At 34.1% G+C, this 20,729-nt stretch overlaps 4 protein-coding genes across 5 annotated transcripts; 1 reads left to right on the forward strand and 3 right to left on the reverse strand.

The window, feature by feature from the left end:
* The first annotated feature begins 2,317 nt into the window (after window positions 1-2,317).
* LOC121236732 lies at window positions 2,318-4,467 on the forward strand. The gene is made up of 7 exons (XM_041133165.1): window positions 2,318-2,513; window positions 2,837-2,920; window positions 3,032-3,226; window positions 3,334-3,492; window positions 3,592-3,645; window positions 3,740-3,880; window positions 4,021-4,467. Exons 1-7 carry the CDS (start codon window positions 2,334-2,336, stop codon window positions 4,447-4,449), a joined length of 1,242 nt encoding a protein of 413 aa, XP_040989099.1. The 5' UTR covers window positions 2,318-2,333; the 3' UTR covers window positions 4,450-4,467.
* A 727-nt stretch (window positions 4,468-5,194) lies between these two features.
* LOC121236734 (small heat shock protein, chloroplastic-like) lies at window positions 5,195-6,622 on the reverse strand. Its single transcript, XM_041133166.1, has 2 exons — window positions 6,175-6,622; window positions 5,195-5,784 (listed from the first exon to the last, which is right to left on the reverse strand). Exons 1-2 carry the CDS (start codon window positions 6,389-6,391, stop codon window positions 5,366-5,368), a joined length of 636 nt encoding a protein of 211 aa, XP_040989100.1. The 5' UTR covers window positions 6,392-6,622; the 3' UTR covers window positions 5,195-5,365.
* A 540-nt stretch (window positions 6,623-7,162) lies between these two features.
* On the reverse strand, window positions 7,163-12,571 carry LOC121236735 (vesicle-associated protein 1-2-like). 2 transcript variants are annotated; one of them, XM_041133167.1, is made up of 8 exons: window positions 12,292-12,570; window positions 12,106-12,176; window positions 11,710-11,791; window positions 11,502-11,617; window positions 11,251-11,415; window positions 11,100-11,150; window positions 9,492-9,569; window positions 7,163-7,633 (listed from the first exon to the last, which is right to left on the reverse strand). In XM_041133167.1, the coding sequence occupies exons 1-8, from the start codon at window positions 12,341-12,343 to the stop codon at window positions 7,523-7,525; spliced, it is 726 nt and encodes a 241-aa protein (XP_040989101.1). In that variant the 5' UTR covers window positions 12,344-12,570; the 3' UTR covers window positions 7,163-7,522. The 2 variants fall into 2 exon arrangements, with proteins under 2 accessions (XP_040989101.1, XP_040989102.1); XM_041133168.1 differs by lacking the exon at window positions 7,163-7,633 and adding an exon at window positions 9,063-9,399 and having other exon boundaries at window positions 12,292-12,571.
* Window positions 12,572-14,738: 2,167 nt separating this feature from the next.
* LOC121236736 (phosphatidylinositol/phosphatidylcholine transfer protein SFH11) lies at window positions 14,739-19,006 on the reverse strand. The gene is made up of 11 exons (XM_041133169.1): window positions 17,915-19,006; window positions 17,724-17,823; window positions 17,364-17,630; window positions 17,182-17,259; window positions 16,656-16,757; window positions 16,502-16,551; window positions 16,247-16,355; window positions 16,037-16,117; window positions 15,383-15,487; window positions 15,254-15,295; window positions 14,739-15,150 (listed from the first exon to the last, which is right to left on the reverse strand). The coding sequence occupies exons 1-11, from the start codon at window positions 18,292-18,294 to the stop codon at window positions 15,103-15,105; spliced, it is 1,362 nt and encodes a 453-aa protein (XP_040989103.1). The 5' UTR covers window positions 18,295-19,006; the 3' UTR covers window positions 14,739-15,102.
* Window positions 19,007-20,729: the final 1,723 nt, after the last annotated feature.

The raw sequence follows: 20,729 nt of genomic DNA on the forward strand, positions 1-20,729 counted from the left end.
TCGGGAGTCCCAGTACTTACGATACAGAGGTGTATGAATCTGATTCAAAATCATACATGAGTATTTTAGATATTGGACATAAGAGTAAAATGTCTGGAGACTATTTGATTATATATGATGGCCCTGGTGGAATACAAAGTAATTGAACTACTTGTAATAATCATGTCTGCTTTAATTTTGTAATATTATAAAGAGTAAAAAATTTTCATTTTAAAATAAATGTGAGATCGCATACACCACATATCCTTACACATCATATGGGATATCACAAAATATGCATGAATAGCTAAAAGTTGCGTTATTCCGAATGTTTTGAAATGTGTAATTCAATTTGAAAAATATACTCATCATCCTCACATCACACATATTTTTTTCCTTATCAAATGTGTGGTGTATGGATGATAAGTAGAAGAAATTAATTTGTTTAAAAAGAATAAATAAATAAAAATAAATATAGTACGTAGTGTGGGAATAAGATAAATAGCAAAGCTCATTCAATTTACATGAGTTGGACCGCAAGCTCACAAATTATTTTATTTTATTGAAAGAATCACTCTCGTTTTGTATTTCAGTACCCCATGTTCACGGATCACCCTTCACTCATGATATGATCTTTCCATAGTATCGGTCAGGTCCATTCCCCAAAAGTTGAATCCCAATTAAATTTTATATAAAATCTCATATTTCTTTCTATTGACTTTTTTTTTTTTTTTTTTTTAAGAATTTTTAAGAAGAGGACGGTATTTCAAATTTATTGATAGTCCTCATTTATGGCGGACGAAAATCGTGGTTACAAGTAGACATTTAAAAGTTACATATAATTATAAAGGACCAAAACTTGGGCATTAAAAAAAAAAAAAACTAAACCCTATCGACTTGCCTCTAGACGGATTTTCCTAATTCATACTAGCTAATATATTTATTGAGGTAACATTTTTATGGTAATGATTCAAATTTGAGCAAATTAACATAAATATAAATGTCATATCTATATTTCTCATCAATGATTTTTTTCTCTTAGGACTTTCCAAATCAGAGTACCTAACATTTAATTATCAGTACTATTATTTGATTATCTTATAAAAACAAAGAAATTAATACCGTGGGTATGTTAAGCTGGCTGGAAAATATAAATTGTGTTTTTTCCTTAATTGCTTTTAGAGATACATGGCAACAATACTCCACATGATTAAGTATCTCCTTCTATTTAAGCCTTATCAAACAATCTGAATTAACATCATGTAGCATGCATATCCAATATCCATTGGAGATGGCTTCAAGGGTAGTAGACAATATCCTGATAGTTTTTTTGTTAAGCTTTCTTTTGCTGAGCCACACCGAGGCTGAATCAATGGAGGTTGTTTAGTACTTCTGTTGCAAAACATAATTTCTCTCGGACATCGTTTGTTTTTGAAAGATGATAGAGTTATTATTTTTAGTAGTGATAGTGTAGTAATCTTATCACTACTTTTTTTAATATTATTTACTACCTTATCACTATTCTTTTTTTAATATTATTTTTATTTTGAAATTTAAAAAAATTAATTTTTTTTTTATTTTATTTTATGTAAAAATTTTAAAAAATTGTAATAATAAGATAAAATGAAATGAAAAATTTTATAAAAACGAACGAAATGTTAATTAACTCTTTGTAAGGGTCCTCTCTTCACGTACAATTTGTATGCTTGTTAAAGTTCGTATAAAATCTAATATTTTCCAAAATAAAATAAAAATTTATTAATTTACTACCATCCACAAATCTCTCTCATACTAGCTAATATATTTATAGTGATGACATTTTTCTGTCACCCAAGCAAAATAATTTTTTTCTCTTGGGATATTCTTTCTAAATGTGAAATGATGGCGTCATTTGGATTCGAAGATGAGTTGAGATGGATTGTGAATAGTAGTAAAATTTGTGAGTTTAAGTTGTTGATTAATAATGAATAATAATGAGATGAGTTGAAATAGGTTGTGAATACAAACCGAGTATGTACAAGTCCGCACTCTTTAAAAAACTAGAATTCATATGAAAAAATTATTTCTTTAATATTGGTGGGTTCCACTTTTTTCCAAAGTAAGTGTGTGAGATTTATGTATCCTAAAACTGTATCTAGTACCATTAATCTTTCCAAATCATACTATCTAATCATATTTTTTTTTCTCAATCTTCATTAATATTGCTGTTATTTTGTTAATAACTTATTTCTATTTCATTCTAATTTGCTTTTAATGCATTTCCTTATATAATGCGTGGCAACAACTCCACATTTATTATCCCCTTCTATATAATACTTCCTAAACCATCGAAATTAACATGTTGCATATAATCTATGTATCCATCGGACATGGCTTCATGGGTACCGGACGTTTTGATGGTGTCTTTCGTCTGCTTTCTCTCGCTGAGCCACACTGATCAGGCTAAAACAAATTGGGAGTTGACGAGAAAGGAAAATTCCAGATTCGAACAGCAACTTATAAACCTCAAGAAGTCTGCAATCAAAAGCATTCATGTGAGATTTCAAAAAGTTATTCCTTTTATTGGGTCCCTTTTAATTTGCAGATTATTTATTAAGACTTGTTTATTGCATTCCTAGCTATATATGACCATCTCTATTCTCTAAATAAAAGATTGGGAGATGAAAATGCTTATACTCAAAGGTAGCTAGGGTACATGGATCATGTCTTCCTCGATATATAGACGCATGCATCATGTGTTTGTTGTGATAATAATTTAAATCATGTCGTCGTCTAAATAGATCTAATGTGTTGAATTTGTATACATAATCTGCAATATATCCACTTCAAAAGAACTTAATTACTGCCTAATTTGCAGGAGGACGGAGACATATATGAGTGTATTGATTTTTACAAACAACCAGGTTTTAATCACCCATTTTGGAAGAATACTACAATTCAGGTTAATTTTCAATATCATGAGTAGTAGTATTTTGCCATCCAAACTCATTTTATTGAAGATTATTTGTGCAGTTCATGTTCTAATTTGTTAAAAGTTGTAATTAATTTACAGATGAAACTTAAATTATTTATGGATGCAATGAAAACCAAAACGAGTACTTTATCATCGAATATTGGGTTAAAAAGTGGAGGTTGTCCTTATGGAACAGTTCCAATTATGAGAGTTGATGAAGATGACTTGGCAAGACTCAAAATAAATTCAAAGATATATCTGCGCCCAAATATGGATGAAGAACCCGGATATCATGTCAGTATTACTTTTCTAGCTATTTCTCATGAACTTATGATTGATCTAGTCATGTTAGTGATCATGAAATTGAGTTGATAGTTTGATTATTATCTCATATACTATAGTATGCAATACTTGGAACAAAACCCGATCCAACTAGGAAGATTGATGGAATTCAAGCATTCTTCAGTAACTTCCTCCCTAAAGGAGTCGATGGATCTCAATACAGTTCATTTCGCATGACACTTTCAAACGGCCTTGACAGTTTAAAAGCGGGATTTATGGTAATTTTACTATTTTAAAGTTGGTAATTAATTGTCCTTAGTTTTGAATATTGTCATCATGATATATCACATGATTACTTTCGAGGTGAATTTCTCTAGGTAAATCCCTTGCTATTCAAAGACGACAAAATTCGACTATTTACGCATCTTGTGGTGAGTTATATATACTACTCATGATGTACTTTCCTCATTTATTCAATCAATAGCATATATTTTATTCAATGATGAGTTTATACTACTCCAACAGATGGATGGAAGAACACAATGTTTTAATCAACAATGCCCTGGATATATACAACTCAGTTCTCAAATACCACTAGGCTGGCCTCTTCAGAATATTTCAATTGCAGGTGGAGAGCAATATGCCACAAAATTGAGACTCGTCAAGGTAAATAAAATTTATGAAAAATGATAGTTACAGTCGTGAATGCACAAGTACTGTGCATTACTCAAAATTCATACACATAACTGCATATTAGTTCTTCTAAATTTCCTTTTGTTTTTTGTTTTTTGAAATATCTTAATTAGGATTATATAAGTACAAGCTGGCCAAGTACTTCAACGGAATTAATGTGGAAGTTACTACTTAATGAAGAGAGTGTTGCCATTGGGTTTTGGCCGACGACAATATTTGGGCAACTGAGTGAGTTTGGAAATGAAGCTGATTGGGGAGGAGAAGTGTACAGTCCATTGGACCAATCAAGTCCTGCCATGGGTACTGGCATTCGTCCACGCTGGAAAAAATGGGACCCAAACTACTCAGCTCATAGTCGGCTTGTAGCAATTGCATATGGGGGGAATTCACAATCTGAATTCATAAATCCAAACGATGCAGAGGTATATGAATCTGATCCAAAATCATATAGTATTCTCGATATTGGATATGTTAAGAATGAAAATATTGGACGTGTGATTATATATGATGGTCCCGGTGGATTAATAAAGCCTAGTGCTTAAAAACATTTTATGTTTTTCCAACTCTCAAACATTCTAAACAACTACGTACGTGTCTTAGATACAAGAATCTGAAATTGAAAATAATTAATCAAGTTTTTTTTCCTTCTTTTCTTTTTGTTCTGTCTATCAAATCTTTATGCATGTTAATGTATATAATATCATACGTTTTTTAGTTATACATTACGACGTAAAACATGTTCATGTTTTGTACAGAATTTAAAGATTTAATCGTCAACTAATTATTAAAAAAATAAATAAACATGTAACTTCGTCCCTTATAAATAACCCAAACGACGTCGTATGATTCTGCTTATAATGCTCCGTCCCTTCCAATTTATAACCCCGTCTGGACTTTTCTTTCCGAAAAGCGTCAATGTGGCACAAATGTCATTATGTTAAGACAGCCTGCACACCAGGATGGTACGTACGGGCACCAACGCAAGTGAAAAAGGGACCCTTCATTTAGAAGAAAATAGATCGATATTTTTAAGCATTTTCTGACTCAAAAAATTTGTTATGGAATTTTCAGATTATGCGTCGTAACATTAAAGTCATTACAGCAAATCAAGATCCGAAAATAGATTAGTTTCATCAAAGTTCCATTCTAGTCGAGTCAACTGCTCAGTCGGCTCAACCCATATGGTGATGAACTTGTTACTTCCCCCCTCCAAGCATCTTCGCTTCACTCGCCATTAACACCCAACAAAATGAAGAAAAAGACAAAACCACAACTTAAACCAAAAGATGAGGAGAAAAACCAAAAGCTTTCTTTAGGAACCAGTCCCATTTATTACAGACCCTTTTCTTTTTTTTATACCCCTTTAAAAAAGCATTTGAAAGCCAAGACTAAAAAGCAGAGCTAAACAATATCCTTCATTCTCCAAAAACTATTCCTTCTTTCTCAATTCCTTATAATTCACTCAACCTTCACTTGGATCACATCCTTCCTCTCCTCTTCCTTCACTTTTGGCACCACAACCTTCAGAATCCCATTCTTCATCTCGGCCCTGATCGCGTCGAGCTTGTAAAGATTCGGAGGTAAATCAAGCCTGCTCGAGTACCTTCTCACGTTCTCATCGTCGTCCAATTCCTTCTCGCCCTCGCCTTGGATAATCAGAGTATTCTGCTCCACATTCACCTTCACCTTGTCTTTGTCAACCCCCGGCATATCCATTCGCATGTATAGAGCGTCGTTGTTCTCTTTCACGTCAAAGCCTCGCCTCGACCCCGCTCCCAGGCCTTGCGACGCTGCTACAAATGGGTTATCCAGAAACTGATCCATCAGGTTCAGCACCTGGCTCAGGCTCCTTGTTGGAGAGAAGGGATCGAACACATCTACAATTTCATTCAATACACCAGTGTGTGAGAAATTCGTTTCAAACTCAAAAGAACTGAATCTTTATTTATAAATGAAATTAGCAATAACTTAAAAATAAAAAATGGTCACAATACAAAGTAACTAATATAAACCCTGAAATTTGTCAGCTTCGCCACAGGTATAGGTGAACATCAAATTTATGACTGCTGCTCTGCAACCTGTAGAGCTAGTTTCTACGCTTCCCTTTCACTTCCGCAATTAAAAAAAACAAATAAAAAATTTTTATACAAAGACTAGTGTTTTTAAGTTCAGACATGATACCATAAAGTAAATAGCTAAGACACAACTCCAAGCAAATAAACACAAAATTCAGTACTAGATAAGTCAAAGAATGAAACAGCAACTACCAGTGAAGGGGGCGGGGACACCGCGGCGAGAGACTGAACGGTCGGAACGGCGGTCGACGTTGACGGCACGGTCGCGCTTGTCGAAGTCGGTGACCTGGGACTCGGTACTGAAGGAGCGAGAAAGAGAGGGAGCGACGGAGGCGGAGCGGAATGGGTTGAGGAGCTTGGAGAAGAGGGCTGGAGCGGTGACCCTTCTAAGAACCATAGAGGATGCCATGGTAGGAACTGCACGATAAGTTCGTGTGCTTGAGATCCGCTAGCTTTGGACGTTGATGCTTTTTCTGGAATGTTAAGGGGTGTCAAAGAAGGGCTTATATAGAAGAGACGAGAATCACAAGATGAAAGAATAGAAAGTGAATTAAAATGGAGAGAGAGGGAACGAAAAGGAAGAAAGTTCTCGAGACGTGGAGAAGAAGGGGAAAGAAGGCAGTGAGTTAGTGAGTGTGAGAAATATGGGGAAAGTTCCAGAGCTCAGCGGTGGGAGAAAGTTCTAGAATGTTTTGGGATTACGAGGATAAGCTGAACCTTTCCCCTCCTAATAATAATTTTTTAATATTTTTTCTTTGCTTTATATATTATCTTTTACTAATTTACATATTTATTTAATAATAAAAAAATATTTAAATAAGAATAAATTTATTTGTAAACTTTTTTTTTAACACTGAATTTAATTGTACCGGCAATCATGCATTGGGGTTGTGCTATTTAAATTGGATGAATATCATCGTTACTGATTTGGATTTAAAAATGAGATAATTTTAGATAAAAGATAAAAATTAAAAAAATATTATTATAATATTAGTTTTTCCTATTATTATTATTTTAAAATTTAAAAAAATTAAATTATTTATTATCTTTTGTATGAGAATTTAAAAAAAATTATAATAATAAAATAAGATAAAATCTTTTTGAATCCAAGCGGACCTAGCCAATATCATTTGAAGCAGCATCGTACGAAGGGATTAGAAAAACATATCCAGCAAACTGATGAGGAAAAAATAAATATTATTGGCAGTGACCTCTAGTACCATTATCAATCAAGAAGGTCCAGAACATATGTCAAGTTGAACCATAAAAGAAACAAATAAAACCACCCTCTTAAGTTAAAAACAAAAAAAGAATGCATGTTACAGAAAAAAATAAGTTTGATAATTAGGTAAAAAGATAGGAAGATGAACCCATGACCGCACCTAAACAAGTTCACTACTTCCACAAAGCTAACAACCAACAAAAGCACCACCCTTGGCGAGTTACCTTCTCTTTCCTCTCATCATTGTTCTTCAACGATCGGGAAGAAAAAGAAAATCAAGGACAATATATGCAAAAGATCTATTGCAGGCACAAGCTTTTATGCCTTCTTCATTAGATATCCCAAAATTATGCCAATCAATCCAACAATGACGATGAACAGGAAGGAGACACCAGCACCACCCTTGTGGCCTTCACGCCTCAGCAGTTCCTACACATTGTAATCTTTGTGAGATAAGAGATTCCCATAGGAAATACATGAGAAATAATATCAGAAGCATTGTCATATTTGCTGCAGCAAGAAACTTCACAAAATTCCCTTCCTTCTCTTTTATTTTAGAAAAAGGACTTTTAAATAATTTAAAAACAGATTGAGAAAAAGATCACTAGAGCAACAAAATTATCCTTCATCTGAAGTGGAAACTAGGGAAATCCGAGAATATGGTAGGGCCCACAAATATCACAGGTAACAATATGGTAGGGCCCACCATTCACCCATACACATTTTTTTTTAAGCATCTTTCCATTCTTTTGTGGTCAAACTCACCAAAAAGTTAGGTAAGCAAGGTCAATCAAAAGTAGCATGCATACAATCATGTCCCTTTGTCTAGTTCAAGAGACTCGACATGCTCATATCCTAACACAATTTTCATGTCAGAGCCCATGCACAATGGATATAATTTTCTCTAAAGATACTCGAAACAAGTGATGGATTGTATCATAATCATCCTTGCGCTGCAGATTTCTTTTTCTTAAGGGAATATTAACTAGACTCTTTTCTTTTATAGGTGAATATATTAACTAGACTTTCCAACTTCAACAAGAATACAAGTCCCCTGACCCGCTATAATGTAGGGGTGTGCAAAATTCCGAAAATTCCGACTCCGTCCGACTTCGACTCCGACTTCGTCGGAGTCATCGGAATTTGGAGTCGGAATTCGGAGTAGCTCCGAATATCTATTCGGAGTCGGAGTCGGAGCTCCAAGAAGCTCCGATTCCGACTCCGAAATTTTTTTACTGTACACTTGCGCTCGAGCGAGGTGTCGAGCGCAAGTCGAGCACACGTTGTATTGAACATTGGCTCGATCGACATGTCGAGAGAGAGGTTCGCTCGAGCGACATGTCAAGCGGAAGTCGAGCGAACCTCTCTAGTCGAGCGAACCTCTCTGGAAGAGTTCTGCTCGAGCGACATGTCGAGCGGAAGTCGAGCAAACCTCTTCTAGAGAGGTTCGCTCGAGCGACATGTCGAGCGGAAGTCGAGTGAACCTCTCTGAAAGAGTTCCGCTCGAGCGCCACGTCGAGCTCCGATCTTATGTCGGAGCTCCTATAGGAGGTCGGAGCTCCGACCTCCGATCGGAGTCTGAGCTCCAATTTGGCTCCGACTCTTGTCGGAGTCGGAGGTCGAAAACGAGCACTCCGACTCCGTCGAAGTCAGAGCCCAGCCCTACTATAATGTACCAATATACCGTTAGCATGAAGAAAATGATGGTTTCCCATCAAGCCAAAGAACATTTAGTAGTCTTCATAACAAAGCCAACTACTTCTCAACCAAAACAGGGCAACTAATGCATCTACTTGCGATGAGTATTTCCAGATAAATAAACACAGTATAAATATGAAGCCATTTTCGGACACTATTGCAATACAAGTCATGAGATCAAGGTATATTGAGAAACTGAATACACACACACACACACACACATAAACAGTGCAACGGATTTCCTACACCCATCACTATTTTGACAATAGACAATCACATTTTATGGACAGCAGCACTCACAATGGACACAACTATGACCATATTTTAAAGGGTGCGTTCACAAGAGAAAAAGAATACAGCCAATCCTTTCAAAATATGGAAAAGATATCAATTCACATATCAAGTACTTAGACATTCCACAGTACTTCATAACAACACAACTTGGGTGAACATGGTAGATCATTTGTTCTCAAAGCAACCACGAACTCTCAAATATAGTGCAACAAAAATTACATGCAGGAGCCCCATAAAAAAGAATGAAATATAATAGTTATAATACTATCGAGATGCAGTTGCAGTTATCGCTCACCATGTCCTGACGAAGTTTGTTATTTTGTTGAATAGCATTGTTCTTTTCCTCGGTCAGTTTGGAAATAAGAGCTTTTGCCTGCAATTATTTCAGGTATCATCAAAGCATAAATAGGTAGCCTTTTAATATGTAGTAAGTGTACGAAATTTAATATTACCCATATTACAAAAAATGAATATCCAATTATAGCCGAGGTGCATATCCTTCTTTTTCTATCATGAGCAAGGTAAATATTTTATTACAGCAGAAAAAGGTGAGCCAGGTACACATGAAGTATACCCTTTTCTGCTGAAGAGCTATGAATTCTTGAAAAGTAGAAACAGTAAGAGCAAAAGAAGATTTGGCTCAACATGTTCTATTTGACACGGGTAGGAGAAGAACCCAACTCGGTATTCTTAAAAAAATAGAGAAATCAGAACCAAGTCAAGATGATACAGATCAACCATCATTATATATATAAGAATAATTTTATTGAGTCAAGTAAATAGGCATAGCCCAAGCACACAGTAAAAGTAACACCATCTTAAGCCATTATCCAATTCTATTCGGCAAAAAATAAATATATTTTTTTTATAAGTAAATTAAGAAGTATAATTGACAAAAAATAAAAAATAAATAAATATATACAACCAAGAACAGGAAATTGAACCCAAGTTTCTTGATTAGCCTCTGAACATTGTGTTTTTCCACATCGAAAGGAGATGAAGCTATTAAGGAGAAGGGAAGAGGTTGGAAAGTAAGGACTCATCACAGAGAAAAATGGCTTGTTAGAAATATCAAATATGCAATGCTTTTTAAAATATAAAACGTTTTCCTAAATTTCACCAGGCTGTTCCAATCTCTCAACCCATTTCCATTATCCATGCAAGATTATAGGAAGGTAACAATAAACTTCCTCTAGAAATACCCATTTCCATTGTGATATGTGAGGAGTGGTGGAATTCCTATCAATGGAAGGCACCTAGATGATCTTTCTTGCAGTCATTAAACAGATTATTGCTAACTATCCAAGGAGTTAACACTACACATAAGTAGAGAAATCTAATACAGAAAAGAGATGGAAGCAAAAAGTGAAATGTTTGTTTCAGTATTTCCTTCCTGATGAGTGCATATCACTAGACTTAAGAACTTTCAGACGTATAAAAAATGATGCCCTCGAAGTTCCAACAACAGAATCTCGTCATCAAAACTAGAAAAGGAAAAAAAAGTGAACATTATACACGTTGGCAAGGAAAATTGAACATGGAAACAAAGAAATGACAGATATACAAGCACTTTCCAATTACAAACATGTCTTGTATAAGGAATTATTGAGTTTTCTCGTTGGTAGGTGAGAATCAAAGTAATTGAAACAATTAAAAGGATGATGGAATCTAATGGCAATCTCTTTTACCCGGTGTCTTCATTGTAGAAGACAGAAGGGGCAAGCAATGCTGCCACTATGAAACTACAACAACATATTATGACTTTGCATTTTATGCTGAGCACGTCAATGAATTAAGCCACATATGCTTCTGAGTATACACTGTTTATCCTGCAAACTATATCCGAGTAACACAGAAGATCAAAGACAAACACTTAGAGAAGAATTTTTTTCTCATTGGTTACCTCTGCAGACTTGTCTTGAGACTCAAGCTGATCAACAAATGATCTCGAAGCCTGTTATCACCAATGATGACAGTAAAATCAACATTACCACGTAATTGATTATTACAGTATGGTATCAGACCAAAACATTAACAACTACTGGAGCACTTACATTGGTGAACTCAGCACCATTTGCATTTCCATTCTCAGAAACAGAACCCCTAGGTGAAGACCCTTCCTCTGAGCCTTCTTGTACCGGAGAAGGTGGTTGGGGTGGAGAAACATAAACAACTCTCAATTTGCACTCCTCAACCACATGTCCAGCCTCCTTATTGAACTAAGAACCCCACTTACATAAATTAAAAAGTCCAGCATAAACCTCACAAACTCAAAAGAATTTATTACAATGCGCTAGATCTTTACCATTTCTGGGCTAATATCCTTTGTGGTAGCACCATCGTTTGCCTTTGCACTCTGAAGCAGAAACTTGTCCTTGCATTGCATGTCAGGAGGAGCCTCCTTCTGTGCTTGCATGGTAACTAAATCAAGACCAAACATTTACAAATAATTGAATAAGAGTCAAGTTATGAGAAAATAAAAAATCAAATAACAAAATGGACAGTATAGGCACCCGTGACATCACATGTGGACCGTGGCAAGACAATTCCGGTGTTCGGACGAACACAATACTTCTTCGGATTCGTCGTTTTCACCTGAAGATGACCGAGTCACATAAGAAAAGAAAAAACGCAAATCCACATTCTTTCAATTCGACATTTGAAGCTACGTATTATCTTATTTTATTCAAGAAAGAAAATTACTCCTCAACTATGAAAAAAACTAGTTATATTTATGCTTAATCGAACGGGTTTTGTTGTTTTCTCAGGTCCCAGAACAATAAGAATCAGAAGTCACATATTCAACCTCCTGCATTCGCCAGCATTCAACACAGGGAATCATACGAAAAACAAATTCAAAAATCCCAAATCAGGCAACGAGGAGAGCAAGATATGGGGGGTAAGATTACCTTGAAAGCTACATAATTATCGGTCTTATTTGACAGTTGAAGCGAACACGAGATCTGTTTCTTCAATTCAACTGACGAAACAACCAAAAACAATGAAAATAGAAACAAGTCAACCAAAACGTAAACCGTAGTGGGAAAAAATATAACAAAACAGATCCGTAAGAAAATGATGGAGAAAAGACTGACAGGGGAACTTGAGTTCGAGAGGTTCGATGCCAAGGAGCTCTCCCGTGTTCATCTCGAAAGCAATGGCTTTGGTTAATGTGAAATTTAGCTTTTTAGATTTTTGGGAATGATTGTGGAGAAGCAGAAAGAAAGGAAAAGGGAGGAGATGAAGGATGAAGATCCGGTAGAATCCGGAGGAAGGGATCAGGTTAAATTGAATCTGTGGTGTTCTTTGTTTTTTGGAAAAGTGTTTTCTCAGGAATCAGGATTAGGCGGAGAGATCCATGGTGCTTCCGCAAAAGCTTCTATATATGGTCGCTTTTCTTTATTTTATTCTATTTTATTTTCAGTGTTTTGTGGAAAAATGAAAATTTTACTCTTTTTTTATTTTATTTTTTATAATACCCACTTTCTTTGAAAAATGAAACACTCTGCTATTTGCTGTCACCATCTTGTTAAAAACATAATTTTTTCATATTAATCTTATATTTTTTCATTTTTAAAAAAAAAAAGAATGCGCCGTACCTGCAGATAGAGAAAAATATTGATTCATAATTAAAATGATATAGGATTTTGGACTGCCCCCTTATATACATTACTTATCATATAATTTCTGATTTGGTTTTAATAAAGTAACATAAAGGATCATATTTCTGTCACGTAAACAATAATGCTTAAATAATGTTGCCATCTTTTGTTATTATAAATCTATGATTATTTAATCACGAAAACCCTCGTGGACCAACTTCGACCATAGACCTTGACTTTGTCGCCAACCACAATGACCTTGAGCACATGATGCATAAATATTGGATCAGTTAATACCAAATTCATAGCCCTAATTAATCGTCCAAGAAGAAGATTGTTTGCTTGCAGGTATACAGATTTCTATACATCAATAATTGCTTGGGTTACCTATCCATTTGGGTTTTATAATCTTCAGTACATCAGTTAATTACGTAGTTTGGTTTGGATATTGTGATAAGATGGTTTTAGATAAGTTAAATAAATATTGTTATAATATTATTTTTTTAATATTATTATTGTTTTAAGATTTGAAAAAATTTAATTATTTATTATATTTTGTGTAAAAATTTGAAAAAATTGTAATCATGAGATGAGATAAGTTAAGAGTATTTTTATATCCAAACGGGGCCACACTTCTATTCAAATTATATTACATCTCCTGATGATTAAAAATGACATTAATAATAAGAGTAGTGTTACATATGCTTAGAGGTGTAACCGATCCGGTTTTGGATAAAATTTAGTATCAAATCGGTATGCACTAATTTTGTATTTTTCAAAACCGATTACATACTAGTTACCCTCCTAAACCAGTACATTCAATTTTACCGGTTTTCAATCTGGTTCGGTTCGGTTTTCCAGTTTAAATAATTTACAAATTTCTAATAAAAATTGTTTTATTAAAAATATGTTACTATTTACAAAAAATTTGCTTTATAAAAAAAATCTGCTCTGTAAAAAAAATTCTTTCATAAATATCTGCTTTATTAAAAAATCTGTTATGTAAAAAGAATTCTGCTATGAAAAATCTGTTTTATAAAAAAGTTTGCAACGTAACAAAAATCCTGATATAAAAAAACTGCTATAAAACAAGATTTTATTCAAAGAATCTGCAATAAAAAGAAAATTATTTATGATGTTAATTGTTAATTTGTTACTAACTTAGAGTATATCAATGTACCAATACTATATGTTATACATTTTTCATATATTATATGTTATATAATAATACGTTAATACTAAATTATTATTAATATTATATATTATACTAATAGTGATATATATACTATATAATAATATATGGTCATAATGATTATTATATAATATCTTATATATAATTTATATTTATATTATTATATATATTATATAATATAAAAAATATTATATATAATATTTAAAAAAATTAATTTAAATATATGTTATAGTGAACCGATCCGGTCCTAAAAAATCATAGAGCCGGAACCGGACCGGTTCAGACCGATTTTTACATTTTAGAAACTGATTCCACCAGTTAGGTTTGATTTTTCGATTAAAATTTACACTCATATACTTATAATTTTACACACAATATAATACGTATTGAGTAAACTGTAAAAGACCTATTTTATCAATTTCTTCTTTTTTAATTCTAATTTTAAATTTTATAAATTTTAGCATACCAACCATTAACACATGAGCATATATTATTATATGAACAAAATTTACAAGTATAAAAGCCTAAAAATGGTAGGTTATAAAATTCCAAACAGTGACAGTTAGCATGGTCCACGGTGCCGACCAATGAATTCAATACTACGTGCCACAGCTCCAGCAGATGCTGTGCCGCACACTTTGGTGAACGCATTATGTCGAGGTTAGCGTCAACACGTAGAAAATAGCATCTCACCCTATCCGCCCGGATTTTATTTGGTAGGGCGCATTTGCAATCACAGCAAAAATAATGAAGCCAAAGTAAAAACAAAATAAATAGATGATGACAAAGGGCCACAGCTGCACAGCAATGAGCCCCAAAATAAATACATGATGACACAGTCCACGAAACTAGAAATGTATCACCATCACTATCTTTGCTGAGCAGCACCGTTGTCTTTTATGTTGGCAAAAGTAGTCACTGATGTGTTGAGAAGTGAGAATCTGACACAGACACATCCTAGTAGCTGCCTAAAAACAAGATTGCTGGTTTTGTAATCATGGCTCCTTAGAGTTCAGAGGCATGCAATGGTTATTTTCCAGTTACTATATATGTCACTATGAATATGAATTATCGTCGTTTACAGAAAGTGAAGCAAATGAAGAACCAATCTACTAAAGTTCAAATACTTCTTGTATTTGCTGTGTAAGTCTTTCCAAAATCTGTAAAAGAAAATAAGGAAAAAAATTTTAGAAAAGGACGATCTGATGATCATCTGATACAAAATGCCATTGACATGAATCATTATGTATCTTTCCGACTCACCATTTTGGTGTCCCCAAGTGCAGCTTCAAGTGCCTCGATTTTCTGATGATGCAAAACAATATCAACATCATTCTGCTCAAGATTTACATTATTCGAAATAACAAGTGCATATATCTGCGTAAAACTTACTATCTTTGTGTCTTCAAGGGCAACTTCCATTAATGCCCGGGTTTTTTTAACTGCAAATTTGTCTGAATATTTTGTGCCCACCACCCTTTCCGACTCTTCACGTCTCTGCAGTGAGTCGAATTAAGCCTTAATTCTCACGAGTGCAGAAGAAGAAGGGGGTGGGGATTTGTAAGAGGAAGCTTGAATAATGAACAAAAACTACCAACACTTTCTACATTGTGCATTCCTTCATGAAGCAAGATCATTTGGATGCTTAATGAAGCAATGCAGGCAACCTACTCATTTCATTATAGTCTAGTGACGCCCATCAAACCCAGATGCAAGATTGCAACCATTTCAACACCGGAAGGAGCCCTGAATATCTCTGAAGTAAAGATTCAAGTCCCCAAAGAGAATCTTCTTCCTATGTTTTATACAGAGACCAGGGAGAATTTTGAATCCAATTAAGTACAAGGTTACAAAAGTTGGCATTAGACATTAAGCAAGACACTTGGTGACAATTTTTTAGGTTGTTAAATGCTCAAATATTAGACAGAAAAATATTGATTAGAAATTAGGTGGATAACTCTTTAAGGCTATAAGCCTATCTTATTTTGGGGGCACCAAGGTAGCACAGATAGAATGATCGTATCATTTGGAAATTAGGTTGCTTACCATATTCTGCATGAAGGCATCTTCTAAAGCCACACCACCGTTTTCTGCGTCCTCATAGGCATTTTCTGTTGCAGAAACTGCCTGTATAAAGTAAATGAAACATTTATATGAAGTATTAGAAGGTGAAATAGTATCTGAAAGATAGAAATCCATTCACATGTTTCAGGGAAGCACATTAACAAGTCTTCCAAAAGCACTGAGGAGTTAAACCTGAAGCTTTTCTATGATATCTGGATTGTTCCAGGGTCCTTTGTCACTTAACAGGCAACCCCCATAGTCAGAACATGTGCAGTTCCCACCCAAAAAGGTTGGCAAGTGGCTGCAGAATTGAATCGTAGGATTTAGGGAGCCAATTCAAGCACAGCTATTTAAATTTTAGAGAAGTGTATGAGCTGAAATGCATATAGGCATCAACAAACAATGTAGATTATTCAAATACCATTTCATAAGCACAAGACATGTTACCTTGGGTCAATAACTTCAAGCAGCTGACTAATGTAGTTGAAGCCTAGTACCTGAAACCTCACATGTTAAAAGTAAACACTTCCATTTTCATAGGGAAACCAAAAACACATTACTACTCAAACAGGAGATCAGCATTGACAAGAAAATTTATTACTTGAATTTTTGCTATTGTGCGTGCATCCAGAAAGGTCTTGATTGCTTTCCACAGCATCCGAAATCCAGGTCCAGCATTAATGATAAAGAGTTTATTCAGAGTCTGAAAACATCGGCGACCAAATTTAATATGATGCGTGGTGCATAAGCCTGCAAGGCTGCATGTATGTACTCAAGCAATCGGGTTCATTCATCTATTCTCCTTAATGTAGTTTATGCAAATACAGATTCATTTGTTTCTCCTCAATATCGTGTACTTCTTCTTACGCATATTGATTACTGAAATGAAGTTTTTTGTTTTTCCATTATCCTTTATTACCAGTTGGCAAATTACTTCTCTGCTCAATTTCCGTGGATCATACAACAGTAATCTTGTAGGCTAATAGTTCTTTTTCCGCCATTTATAGTATTTGTGTTCTTAAGATGCCTCCAAATTGTGTGTGGGCCATCTATCGACAAGAACCATCTTCTGAGTTCTGTATGAACTTGTGACTACGTATTCTGATAATTTATGATCTTGCACATACCTCAGGATAATAATTGCTATCAATCCTTTGAATTTCAGTAAACAGATATCTGGCTGGTTTTGAGAAGTTAGATATTCCCTGAGCAAAAACAATATTTCATTTAGCAGCGGCTACAAAAAAAAGTCTTCAACTGATAGACCACAAACACATAACATTGAAGAACGTGAAAAAGAAATCCTCACCACTCCATTTACATCCAAGATACTTGTTGTGGATGCTATGTGACTCTTAGCTGCAATTGAACATGCAGGGTATCTCAAATTCAATGTTTTCTCTTGTTCTGACACGTGGTACTTAACAAATCTGTCTATGCCAGTTACTTGCAGAAGGGAATTAAGGTCTACCATCCCAATCCTTTCAATATATACTGGTCTACCGTATCTGTCAATCCCATGATATCCATGGGGATAGTATTTCTTAACCTCTGAATACTCCTCAAACTTAAATTCCTGCATCATGTTCCAAGAACATGAATGAAAACAATAAAATGTGATGCAAATTTCTGACATGATTATGGTCCATAAAAGAGTTGTTTGGTTTACCTTGGAAATTGTATCGACCCCGAAATCCTCACGCCACTTGAGATAATTCAAGAACATCTCCTTTGATTTTGAGAAATCGAAGTCCCTCATTCTTAGAAACCTGAAAATCATAGGAAACCAACATAACATGATTCAATCCAATTATGCAGAATGAAACATGTCTATGCAATATTCTGCAAATGTAAAACTACCGTAGAAGAGTATGATAGTCATTGTGTTCTCCCAGCAAATGACCATCAATAAAAAGCAGTTTACGGAAAGACTCAACAAGCTGTTCATCTTTTGGATCATGAGCTCCTTCAAGAACCAATTGCAAGCTTTTGGTCCTTCGAATTTTCTTAAAGGAGTTTCGAAACTTGAGCGGGTAAGACATCATTGACTTAAAGCCCGAATTCGAAGGCTTGGGTTCTTCCTGAGGTGGGAGTTGCCAATGGGTTTCAATAGGTGGATGGATGGATTTAGTCCTCCCTGTGTTAAGCTGAGATTTATTTTTTATACTCGATGACTGCTCTTCCTCTTTAATACCTCTAGATATAACTATCTCCGTAGATCTTTCCTTTGGCGTTTTCATGAGTGAGCGACAAACCTATTGCCCGAGGAATTTCACTTCTCTGTAATCCACTCAATACCAATGCTTTCCTCTTACAGTTAATGAATTAAGATTCACTTTGGATGAAATGATAACAAGGTTCCTTAAACACACAAATGAAACTATATAAAGATACTGATCACCCACGTAATCTCTAAAGAGAGACTTATTCGAGGATTGGAAATATTATGTAGTTTGAAGCCAGAGATACAGGAAAGTGGCAAAACTCAAGATTTCAAAGGGCAAGTCCGAAGCTAACTAATCATCATCGAAGAAGTACCAAGGCATAAAGAAACAGTTTTTAAGGGAAACAACGAGAATTGCAGGGAAATTAACACTTCTGTCCTCAAAGAAATCGAAATTAACCCAGTTAAGAATTGACAACAATAGCACCAACTTTAAACTAGATTGTGCGCGCGTCGATCGAAAATCGAAGTGCACGTAGTTATTACAAGTGAAAAAGAGTACCAAGCGCAACAAGAAAGAATGAAACAGTGGCATAAGAAGAAGAAGAGGAGGAGAATGAGAGGAATGGTAGGCAACGATGGTGGAGAAGGAATCATGGAAAGCCATGCTTTGTTGGTATGACTCGAATGTTTGACTTGCAAGGAATTCTCATCAGGAAACAATGTTTTCTGCCCAAGGGCGTCAACAGGCTAACCGTAACTGCCAAGCTTTTGCCAGGTTAACCTGTTTAGCAGAAGGATTCTTGGACGCTGCCAGAGGAACCGACGATAAAACCTGACAGATAAGTGCAAATCCACTTTTTTTTTTTTTCTCTCTTTTATTTCAATCATTTTTTATATATATTTAAATATTTTTTAAAAATTTTAAAAAATATCAATTTATTAATAATCACTTCATTAATCATTAAATAAAAAAATGAATCGATTACTTTTATCCGTCAAAATAATGATTGATTCAAATAACATTTTCTATATATATATACATATATTGCCTTGTACCTTGCGCCCAATTGGAGGAAAAAAAAGCCTTATAAAAAAGTGAAATCTCTTCAAAGCAGAAGTAGATAATAGTAATAATTTATTAAATAAAAGCTTTTCAAACACAAATTTTGAACAATACCTAATTAAAAACACATTTCTTTACATAAATGGACCAATATATAAAATCATCATTCAGTTGACAAGTTCTTATCGGTGAAAGTTGCATATCCAAAATGAGGCTCGTTTGTTTGATGAGATGAGATGAGATGAGATGAAATTAAAGTTAAAAAGTTGAATAAAATATTGTTAAAATATATTTTTTAATATTATTTTTGTTTTGAGATTTGAAAAAGTTGAATTGTTTATTTTATTTTGTGTGGGGATTTGAAAAAGTTGTAATGATGAAGTGAGATGAGATGAGATGAGATGAGATGTTTCCTCAAAACAAACGAGGCTTTTTATAAACACTTTTTATACGTAGATATTATTAGGTTTGACATATATAATGATTCTCAACATGATTACAAAATAAAAGATTTTATCAAATCAATCCTTTATGGAAATATATATATATATATATATATATGCAAGTGTTTGCTAATGATCATTTATTTTACCAAATGAAACCAATATTCCAAAACCATACAAACATTTGAGGATGTTGGTTGGAAAATTTTCATTTCTTAAGACAGATTTGATTGTGTGAAAGTGGTGGTCAATCAAGAATATGTTTAGGAGAAAGTTTAGCAAGATGTTATTTTTTTATGGTTCTTCCCATGCATAGTTGACATGATATCCAATCCATCATCAAATACTTTTCTTTTAATTCTAGAAAGTCATATTCGGTTGGTTTTTTTTTATCACTTAAGTCATACTCTTCTGGTTTTCTTTTCACATCCATCCTAAATTTACATTGGTTGCTGTCAGATCGTGTATATGGGTATGATTTGTTTTTTGTGAATCTTTAAAAATTTCAACAGATTGTGTTTAGCTTTCGTTTTGTACAAATCTCAATATTCATTTATGTAACGGTCTAAGGAGATTTCTGTAAATAGGGGGCCAAAAATGTAAAAAAAGGAGCATATGAAAGAAAACCAAGGGATAAAAAGGGATATGTGAAAAATAGATGGGCAAAATGGAAAGAAAATGTGGGATGAAAAAATACTGTTTATTTTGGGATAGACGCTTTTATGTATAAAAAGATAGAAAAATTATATTCTCTCATACAGCATATATTATTTTTTTTGTTATTTTTTTAATTTTTTTTTTCTTATTAAATATGTGATATATAGATGATGAGGAGAATAATTTAATTATTTTAAGATATATAAAACTAAAAAAAAGTTTAAAAAAATTATAGTGCGTCGTGTATAATTCTAATGAATAGCAAATCTCAAAAAGATATATATGCTGAGTAGAAAGACTAAGCAATATGTGGCGTAGGAGAATGAATTTTTCTATTTTTATGAA

Source organism: Juglans microcarpa x Juglans regia, chromosome 6S (genome assembly GCF_004785595.1).
Source record: "Juglans microcarpa x Juglans regia isolate MS1-56 chromosome 6S, Jm3101_v1.0, whole genome shotgun sequence".
NCBI lineage: Eukaryota > Viridiplantae > Streptophyta > Magnoliopsida > Fagales > Juglandaceae > Juglans > Juglans microcarpa x Juglans regia.

Coding starts and splice junctions, on each gene's coding strand:
- LOC121236732 (XM_041133165.1), top strand. CDS start 2,334: ATGTATCCATCGGACATGGCTTCATGGGTACCGGACGTTTTGATGGTG. Junction 2,514..2,836: donor CTGCAATCAAAAGCATTCAT/GTGAGATTTCAA, acceptor CCTAATTTGCAG/GAGGACGGAGACATATATGA. Junction 3,881..4,020: donor CAAAATTGAGACTCGTCAAG/GTAAATAAAATT, acceptor TATCTTAATTAG/GATTATATAAGTACAAGCTG.
- LOC121236734 (XM_041133166.1), bottom strand. CDS start 6,391: ATGGCATCCTCTATGGTTCTTAGAAGGGTCACCGCTCCAGCCCTCTTC. Junction 5,785..6,174: donor TGTCCCCGCCCCCTTCACTG/GTAGTTGCTGTT, acceptor ATGAAATTGTAG/ATGTGTTCGATCCCTTCTCT.
- LOC121236735 (XM_041133167.1), bottom strand. CDS start 12,343: ATGAACACGGGAGAGCTCCTTGGCATCGAACCTCTCGAACTCAAGTTC. Junction 12,177..12,291: donor TCTCGAACTCAAGTTCCCCT/GTCAGTCTTTTC, acceptor TTGTTTCGTCAG/TTGAATTGAAGAAACAGATC. Junction 11,416..11,501: donor AGGATATTAGCCCAGAAATG/GTAAAGATCTAG, acceptor TGGGGTTCTTAG/TTCAATAAGGAGGCTGGACA.
- LOC121236736 (XM_041133169.1), bottom strand. CDS start 18,294: ATGAAAACGCCAAAGGAAAGATCTACGGAGATAGTTATATCTAGAGGT. Junction 17,631..17,723: donor GGGTCGATACAATTTCCAAG/GTAAACCAAACA, acceptor AACATGATGCAG/GAATTTAAGTTTGAGGAGTA. Junction 16,552..16,655: donor GCACAATAGCAAAAATTCAA/GTAATAAATTTT, acceptor GTGAGGTTTCAG/GTACTAGGCTTCAACTACAT.